This window comes from Manacus vitellinus, unplaced genomic scaffold (assembly GCF_001715985.3).
Source record: "Manacus vitellinus isolate BGI_N305 unplaced genomic scaffold, ASM171598v3 scaffold_25_pilon, whole genome shotgun sequence".
In the NCBI taxonomy this organism is placed as follows: domain Eukaryota; kingdom Metazoa; phylum Chordata; class Aves; order Passeriformes; family Pipridae; genus Manacus; species Manacus vitellinus.
This window is the reverse complement of record NW_021939882.1, coordinates 3,474,143-3,484,079: the sequence shown is the minus strand read 5'-3', so window position 1 is coordinate 3,484,079 and position 9,937 is coordinate 3,474,143. Positions and strand designations below refer to the sequence as shown.

General features: G+C 38.7%; 1 protein-coding gene across 1 annotated transcript in view; it reads left to right on the top strand.

Annotated features, from left to right (window-relative positions):
- The window catches only part of CUNH5orf47 (chromosome unknown C5orf47 homolog), a 9,581-nt gene extending 3,489 nt beyond the window's left edge, over nt 1-6,092 (top strand). The window contains exons 3-6 of the mRNA XM_029960265.1: nt 648-739; nt 2,182-2,284; nt 4,460-4,506; nt 4,878-6,092. Of these exons, the coding sequence (XP_029816125.1) occupies nt 648-739; nt 2,182-2,284; nt 4,460-4,506; nt 4,878-4,904 (269 nt within the window). The 3' untranslated portion in view covers nt 4,905-6,092. The remainder of the gene's footprint in view (nt 1-647; nt 740-2,181; nt 2,285-4,459; nt 4,507-4,877) is intronic.
- The last annotated feature ends 3,845 nt before the right edge of the window (nt 6,093-9,937 follow it).

The following is a 9,937-nucleotide window of genomic DNA, read 5'->3' as shown; positions in this document are numbered from 1 at the left end:
CCCGTGTGTCGGGAACACCTTTCCCAGGGGTGGGCTTTGGATATTGTCCCACCGGGGCTCCCCTCGCTCTCTGAGGGGTGGAGGTGGCTCAAGCATTGTCTTATTGTCTATATGTATCAGCAATAGTGGGATCGCCTCAAGCTGTGCCAGGGGAGGTTCAGGTTTGACATTAGAAGGAATTTCTTCCTGGAAAGGGCTGTCAGGCACTGAAGGGGCTGCCCTGGGAGGTGGTGGAGTTCCCATCCCTGGAGGTGTTCACGGAATGACTGGATGTGGCACTCAGTGCTCTGGTCTGGGTGGCAAAGTGGTGTTTGATCAAAGCTTGGACTAGATGATCTTGGAGGTCTTTTCCAACCTCAGGTATTTTGCGATTCTGTAATTTAATGTGCCCAGCACAGTTAGACTGGGTGTTAAACTTACATCGGTGAAAAATTTCATAGGAATGTACAATCACAGAATGGTTTGAGTTGAAAGAGACCATAAAAATCACCTCATTCCAAACCCTTGCCATGGGCAGGGACACCTTTCACTAGACCAGGTTGCTCAGAGCTGCATCCAACCTGGCCTTGAACACTTCCAGTGATCAACTGCTTTCTTAGGAATATATTGTAAGTACTCAAAAAATGCTTTCTAATTTCTCTTTCTAGGTGACCAGGAGGCTAGAGCTAAGGCTCACACCTTTGACTTTCCCATCCCTTCAAAACATGTTGATAAAGCCATAAAACGAAAGAAGAAAAAGGTATAAATTGGGGGAGCTGAATTAGTTGCCTTGGCATTTGAGAAAACTGCTTCCTGTTTGTTCTGTGTGTGAGAGCGCATAAGGGAGATTGAAAGATGGAATTGGTAGCCTGTTACTGAAATCCTTACTTACAGAAAAGAAAAAATGGTATTATTTTCCCTCTCTGGAGGCTTTAAAATCCTGGCTCTTATTCAATAAAGCACTTAAGTGTGCGCTTACCTTGAAAAATGAGAGTACGCTGTTGACTTAAAGCCTGTACTGAAATGCTTTGCTGGATTTGGGCCAGGGCACTGCACACCTTGTGGGTGAAACCCAGCAGGAAAAAGCTCTGCAGCTCTTCTTCTCATGTTTTAAACAAAGAACTCCCACAGGTTACAAATAAGTGAAGGCAGGAATCAGAGGTATTAACACCATCCTTGTAGCAATGCAAAATTGCTTTCTGCTTCACAGATGTATTCCTGTTCCTGTTCATTAGTTTTTCAAATGCTTGAAATTTTGAAAGGGACATTTATTAAACAGTAACTTGTTATGAGATTTTGTAATGTGTGAAGTACAAGTAATCAGCCAGACTGGAATAGAGTAATGTCATAGATACTTGATTTGAAAACAGTAAAATGCTACTGACTGCAGAGGAACAGCTAATAACATCCTAGAATATCACTCTGCTGGTACATCTAATAGTCTTCAAAAAGAATGAGGAATATGTGATATGTTTTAGCAATAAATATCCACGAGAAAGGAATTATCTTTAAACTAGTTTCACAAATGGGGTCGAGAAAAAGTCCAAACTTCAGTGTATCAACAGCTATTTCTGTTTGTTAGGCCACCTCTGTCTGGGTGCCTTTATCAACAGTTCCAATTTAATCTTTTCAAGGTACAAGTTTGAAATGTGCCAACTACAGACAGAGCTTTATTGCTCTAAAATAAATTTCATATCAAATTATTATCCATATCCATTAATATGGATTTGATATGAAATAAGCAACACCATTCTGGAAGCTGAGCATGGGGCCTGAGTTATGCTGCTGTTGAGGGATCACATGGGAAAGGTTTTGCTCCTGGAAAAATAAACAATCTTATTTTTCCCCCCATTTTGGATGGCTTTGAAGAGAGCTTAATGGCTCTACACACATTTTCCTAAGCTTTACTTATCTAGAAGGGTACTTCACAAGTCCTGGATAAACACAGAGTTCTAGGCAAGAAAGGAGGAGGAGATCTCATGTGGAAATTTGTGGAGGAATTTATGGCTTTAACTTACAAATAGAGGCAATTCTTCCAGTATTCCACATGTATGTCCGTTCTTCACTTCTCCTCCTTCCCAATCCTCAACAACAAAACAAAAAACAACAGCTGGGCTTCATAGACATTGTGTAGAATTTAAAGGTCTGCCCAATAGATGTTTTAATGCAAACTTTTGATATGCTTCACATTTTATCTTTCAGTCCAAAGTCTGGCATAAGGTCTGGAAAGTCATTTCAAAAATGCTTGAAGAAAATGAAAGGTTCAGAAGTCGACTGTTGGCCTGCAGTCAGCTGGATGGAGAAGGTAGGAAATAAACTGATAGTCTTTTATTTTACTAGAAAAAACAAACTATTAATACAACTGGTTTGACTCAAGATCCCAAGGTTTAAGGTCCATTCAGCTGTTTGTTTTGGGTAGTAGGTTTTACAACTCACAAATGGAATTCATTGCATACTTTAGACACTTCCAGCCTTATTTGAAAAGCCCCTTATGTTTCATTGAGGGTCTTCTGTGCATTAATTTGGAGGAAGGATGGTGGAAGTGTTTGCTGCAATCTGACATTAAAGACATGAACATAAAACATCTGCAAGTTTTACTGAACATGTGAAATGTGTAACTGAACTTATTCACAGATCGGTCCAAGGCACTACTTGTGTGAATAACAATTTATTTTTCCACGTAGGAAAATAGCAGTTGGTTTCATACAGACAATAAATAAATGAGATGCTCCCCAAAGGCTGCTGTAACACAATTTAACATAACCATCGAACATGTTCTCACACTGTGCACTGAATTCAGCTCTTTCATTACTGGAAAATGACTTGGGAATTAAAACTGGTGCTGTGCATTGAGCCAACTTCAATTAGAGACATTGTAGTTGCTGCACAATTTAAGATAATACAGTGTATGCTTACAAATGGAATTGGAATTTCTGGCCTCACAGTCTGATGAATTTTTAGGAAAAAGAATATGCTAATCCATGAAGAGTTACCAGGCAAGTTACAAAATGACATGTTCACCCACAACACTTCTGCTTCGCTTGCATTTGTGTTGATGGAAGTTTTCCACATGGAGTTAGGGTATATCCCAAAATGTAGGCCAATTTCTGCCAGTATCTTATCTTGTAAAATGTTAGATTAGATTTCCACGTAGGTGACAAGAAAATACTCCCTCAAAAATTTTCTTCATGAGAACAAAAGAAGTGCAATTCTGGTTCAGAACAGAAATCTCTACCCCAGTGAATGTCCCCTGCAATCCAGGATGTTATTGGAACAGGAGAAGAAATTCCACAGTACTTTGATAATGTATTCTGCAATTATTTTGCAAATATTCTGCATTATGTGGAAAAGCATTTCTTTTGTTGGCTTTAAAACCAATTCCTGATTAATTGTGGAATTATGACATGCTGGGTGTTCATTATGTGCTATTCATATTCTTTATATCAGTTGAGATTCCATTGACCTCTGTCATATTTTTATGCTAAGAAGATCCAGTCTACTAAAATCTCTCCTTGTATGGAAACTGTTCCACATGCTTTCTCCTACAGCTTAGATCATTGCAGAAGTGTTTGTGCACAGCTATGAATGTATATGTTGGACAAAGACATATATGTAAGACACACAGATCTATGGATATGTAGGATAGTGAATTAAAAAAAAAAATCTTCCTGGACTTTTGTTTGTTTGCTATCAAGAAAAAGGAGAACAAGGGACAAGGAAAAGGAGGAGAAATCTTCAATGGTTTATTGCCTCAAACATTTCAAATTATTGTAAAAAAAAAATCCAAACCAAAATTCTGCTTATATATGACATCCTGGGTGGATTTACCATCTCACCATAATGGTTTCTCTGTTTTTTATGGATAAACAACGTGCTGCTTAAACTTGTATTTATGGACAGGGCCTGTTCCCTTCTCAGACATTCATTTCTTTTCTGAGGGAGAGCATTTTCTTTATAGATAATTTCCAGTGACTTAAAAAACCCCACCAACCAATCAACCAACCCTTTCCCCTCTCCACTTACTCTGTCCTTAATTGTAATTGTAATTGTAATTGTATCTCCTTTTTCTGGAGCTTCAGCTGAGAATCTACTATTAAGCCCTATTTAGGTGAAAAGCATCAAGTCTAATAACTTCTTTCTAATTAGCAGATTTTGCACAACATCAAATCTAGGAGATAATTCTCCTATTGATCTGAATTTTTCATTAATCAAGAAGCAAATGGAATCATACATTTAGATATGGATCAACAAATTTGAATAAAGTGGGTTCATTTTTATCTTTTTTTTTTTTTTCTGGGTTAATAACGCTTGGAAATTAATGTTGCATTTTACTGTCTATATAAATGGTTTTCTTGAGGACAAAAAAAAAAGTCTACTTGAATTCTGATGCTCCCTATTTACCCCTCGGAATGTTGCAATTAAGATTAGATTCAGTGTGACTGAAAATGATGATTTGCCTCCACATAATGTTCTCCTGCAGGCTCTGGTGTGAACCAAACTTCACAGGATGGGGCATACCTGGACAGGGTATGTATACAGTCCATTAACTGCCAAGCAAGCTTAAATACTAAAAGAAATAAATTAATATTAAAAGAGATGCATTGATCTTGTTTAATGTTATAATAATAATTGCCAGTTAGAAAATTAAGTATTATTGACATTGAACTCAATTTTTTTTCAAGATTTCAGTGGTGTTTGGGGACTAGAACAGCTCCATCCTCACAGGAAGGACTGTATGCTTTGCCAAGGTGGGGAGGTGGATTTTGTCCTATTATTGTGCTAAATCCTAAAGTAAAATCTGAGGAATCTGAATATTCTTTATTTGACACACTTTAAATGGAGACTTTTTTTCTATTGAAGGGAATGCACCACTTCACTTTTGTCACTTTTTTCTCCAGGAGGAGTCCATCTTTGGCTGGGTGTAGCAAGAAAATAAAGGAAGATTCAGTTGAAAAGGAAATGTGAAAGTAGTGAAAGCTCTTATTTTGATCTAGTTCTTCCTGAAGTCCATGGTGAGACTGCGACTTCAGTGAACACAGGTTCTCTGTTGTTTGGTTGGTGTTTGTGCTTCTGCTGTTTCAGAGGTTTGTTTTTATAGTGGCTTAAACAGCTCTGTTGCAAGATATTTATTTCAAGCCATTAAGTCTAGTGTTTCACTGAGCTATTATTTTTCGAAAGCTTTTTAATGAGCATAATATTGTGACAGTTTTCTTGCAAAAGAAAAGATACACATTTAGTGTTGTCTCTGTATTTTTATCTTTTATTTTTGTAGCTTGTCAGAATAATAAACAAACACAAATTCAGTAAGGCAGAACTCCAGACATGATAAAACCCTACTTTTTTTTCTTACTGATTTGAATAAATTTGACTTTCTTATATTAAAATATTACACAATAGCCCTCTCTGTTCATTCATCCATTTATACATGATTCTCAGCAAGTATTTTGAATATGAAACCAGGTGAATGTTTTCTGTGTTACTGTTCACTGTGAGGCACACAATGGTATCATCATAATCAGAAGGTGTTGTTTATCTATCTGACTTCAATAACACAATATAATGTTTTTGTGTTATGCAGTTTAGTACTTGAACTCTTGATAGACTGTTAAAGCCTTTTAAACCAGCAATTTGTGTAAATGGAACATGAAAGCTGCATAAAAATAGTTATGTATATGAATTTCATCTCTCGAGCTAAAACATTCACCTGTCACAATTAGACATCCTTAGTTTCAATAAAAGAATTGTTTTCTCATGGCATAATATCTTGGTGTTTACAGATATAAAGACTAGAATGTCAGAGTGTTGAGCTTTAACAACATGCTGGTGATTGTGTCATTAAGCAGTAAAGCATTTGGAAGGGTTTCATCTCTGCTTTTTAATAGTAAAACTGAAGGTGTATAACTGAATGTGCCTTTTTGAGGACAGCTCTGGCATCAAGGTTCTTTTCTGATTTGTGGTTGAGTAATATTCTGATTTTACTTAAAATAGTTGACATTTCAGCTTGGAAAAGGAAATGAGAAGGCAAAGTATTCAATCAAGATGTGATCATTTTTCTGGCAGAGCAAAAATGTCATAGTTCTTTGGTATTTTCAAAATACATGTTTGGAGTCACACATGGGGTTTCGGTGTTTGGTGTTTTTTTTTGACTAAATGAGATGGTTTCCCTGTCCCCACAGTTCTGTCAATGAAATATTTGTGTGGGGAGTTTATAATCCTGGTTTGTAAATTGGAGAGTTGTTGCTCTAATGTTTCTTTTCTTGTAAACCACAGCTGCAGATGGTACTTTTACTGGCACAGACTTAAGGGGCCTTGGAAACAGAGCTTTTCTTCCAGATGCATAATTGCTACTTTAACAGGATAGATGAGGTGCATTAACCTGAATCTCTGAATGAAGTTTAGCAAACACGTTAAGATTCTTTAGATAAACACAGACCTCTGTCTGCAGGACTATGCAAAACCATTTTAAAAGGAAGAAATTTTAAAAGATGGATATGGCCCTAGATCATCCCTATCCATTTACCTCTTGCAGTCTAAAAAGGTCTGTACAGTGATGATGATATAATTAATTGGTTTGGATCTATTAATTGAAAAGAACTTTCAGCTGGCAGTACTTTGAAAGGACTCTTACATTTCAAATCACTTTGGGCCACAAAAGCTGTTTGCAGCAGGGCAAAATGCTGATTCAGGTTCCATTTCTAACTTGTGCAATGAAATGCAGCTTTCTACTGTAGTGACCAGATTTGAAAGGTACAGCTGGGAACAAGGGGAGTCAGAGCAGTTAAACTGCTGAAAAAAGGGTCTGGAGAAGAACCCAGCTCAAGCTTTACAAACCAGACAGCCATCTCCATCCACCCAGACCCCTGGGCATTCTTTTTTTAATTCATGTGACCACTGAAGTGTAAACTGCAGAAGAAAAGTAATTGTAATGTTGCATTAAAATATTGTATATGGTCCAGGTAAGTAACATATTTGACAAGGAAAAAAACAGGTTGGTTTATACATGAAAAACTTTATTTAAGCCCTCTTTGTTAAAAGGAGTCAGAAATAAATAAGGGAACCTGAGGGCACTGGATCATATAGCAGAGATTCAGAAAACAACTGTTTCTCCTCTGAAGTCCTTAATCATCACTGCAGAACCAAAAGCAAGTGTCACATCATACTGTCCTGCTGTGGTTCCTGGGCAGCAATTGTTGTTCCTTCACATTCTTCAAAACACAGATCAGTCACCTGAAGTTTTTAATAACAAATCTCACTTGGAGTGTGAACTGAAGCAGATGTGCAAATACAGAGGTCACACTTCGTCTTTGCCTTGCTCTCAGTGCATAATTTACCTTTCTACAAGGAACACAAACTCTAGCTTATTCTAAAAGTTTGAAATTTTTTCATCTCAGCTCAGTGAACAGTTGCCAAGAGATCTGAGGAGGTTCCTTGTGGTACAGAGTGGGGAGGAAATAGCCAGGGCACACAGAGGAGCTGAAGGCATTGCTGCTGAATTCTTGTTATCCATAAACAATGGGGTAAGTCACTTGTCTCAAGGTCTAAAAGTTGCTCTGGATAAGTGCTTTTTTACCTGTGTTTCATAAATACAAATGACTCTGTATGAAGGTAAGCAATGGAGAATAAGGCCTTTGGGGTTTATATCCCTATTCCCTGCTAGTTAGAGATTTATTGGACACAGTTTAGCTGGAAATAGCACATCTTCTGGGCCTCAAATATTTTGGTTGAAGTTATCCCATTTGGGGAGTTCTTGCCAAAATGAGCTCCTCTGGTTCCTGGAGCACTTCTTGGCAGGTCAGCCCAGGCAACTCAGTCTTGGAGTTCTCTGTCCACTGTCACCAAGGACTGTCCAGGGCTTTTAGGCTTGAAACTCCAGCTGGTGTAAAGCTAAAAGCAAGGAAGTCCTGGGAGCTTGAACTCCATGCTGATTTCCATGTCTGGAAGTGGTAAGAGGCTGGGCTGAAGCAGGACTGCAGGAGCTCCTGCCCTCCCTGACATGGAGCTGTGACTTTGGGCAGGCTTCCCAGGGTGTCCTCAGCATCCAGGCTGCACGGGAGCCAGAGAGGCTTGGGAGCTCCCACAGCTACTGTGTGGAGCTGGTGTTTGCAGATGCTGCTGCTGTTGCCAGAGACTATGTCACTGATCAACCACAGGCTTGGGAACTAGGGAATTGTGTTTTGGAAGTGTTTGGATGTTTCTGAAGTGACCTTTCTGGGAATTTCCAGTTTGTGGGCATTTTCAAAAGGATTTGTTTCCTGCTTGATTTGGACCAAAGCCACCAATTCAGATAAAACCACATTTCCTGCAGACTGGAGGCTTGGCTTGCTGGGCAGTTCTTCTGCTCATGCCCCATCTGCTCTGGAGTTGGGATGAAACAGATTTCTCTGCCCCAACAGTTGAGGTTCTGCCATCCCATGACCACTGAGGTTATCATAACTTGGCCATTACAACGTATTCAATCACCAAGGATAATAATATTTCCCTGCTGATTCCTTCAATGAAAAGATTTCAACTCTTAAGCAAAATTGAGAACAGGATGTGGAGTTTCCAACATGGTCAGATTTTGAGAAAGTATAAAGTGACCTTTGTCTTCACTGAACATTTACATCCAGTAAATGTCTTTGTCTTTAGGGCCCTCTCTGGTAGTCAATGTTCATGTTTTAACTTCAAAGCTTCTAATACAATTTTGCATGGACTCTGACTAAAGAATAGCCTTCAGCAGGCAGTTGAATTCTAGTTTTCTTTTTTTGGGGGGGGAAGTGGCTGAAAGCGAACTTTGGGCTTATATGACATTTTGTGTGTGCAGTAGGTCCTTAAATATAAAGCAAAACTGGATGAAACTTTGATTTATAGCTCTTGTAAATAATTCTCAGTGACATGGGCAGGTTTGTGTATCATGTATATTTTTATTGCATAAGCACTTATATAACTGTGATGGTAGGAATTTGCATAAAACCCAAAGCAGCCATACTTGGAGGGGTTTAACATGGGCTTTCCAGCAAACTGAAGTATCAGGAGAGCCTATCACTTAAATGGAAGTTTACTTTAGGGGGAAAAGAGCAAATTTTATTGAAGTATATTAAAGCCACAGTGGATTTTTAATAAATAATCACAGGAAGTTTCTCATTTATTAGTGAAAGCATCAGGAGCCTCTGATCTGATGCAGAAAAATCCACGTTTGAAAGTTACTGCCTTGTGAAAATTAATGTGGGAAGCTGCACTTTCATTTTGTTGGAAGCAAAAGTTATGGAGGCCCCTAAGGAAAAAGGGAGGATGCCTTGATCCAGGGAGGATGAAGGTGCTGAGTGCTTTGACCTCCCATTGACTGTGGCACCTCTTTGGGCTCTGTCGTGTCTCTTGTGCTAAGCATATGGAGCAGATTAATGAGAGGATCTCCTCTTCTTCCACTAAATGTGGAACCCACACATGTGTCTCATCCCAGTGTCTCAGCTGAACTGTGGATGTTGTTGGGCTGCTTGTGAATATGTCTGATTTCTGTCATCTCCCAGAACTCATCTGTGCTCTGACTGTGAGATTTATTGCCTCCTGCATCCAGGAGGAATAGAGGCAGATCCAAAGAGCTGTGCAGGAAGGTTCAGTAAGGCACTAACAAATTCTCCTTCTCTTCCAGAATCTCTGTAATCTCTTGTATTCTGAAATGAATAATAAATTAACATGGCTTTTTCTTTTTTTCCCCCTGTTCTGCTCTATGATTATTTTCTTGTTCCTAATGAGCGTGTGACGGGAAGTCAGTGGTGCTGATGTAATTCTGTAAAATGGATGAGCTCCTCACAGCAAGGACTACGAGTAGTTAACCCCAGCTTAAAATGGACCTGATCACTTTTTACACCCCTGGATATTCTAAATTCCTTCAACTACATAGAAGGTGAAAAATTTTTACTATGATGTTAATTTGTCTGTGAAGTGATCTGGAAAAGAACATAAATGCTCTCCTCGCTTG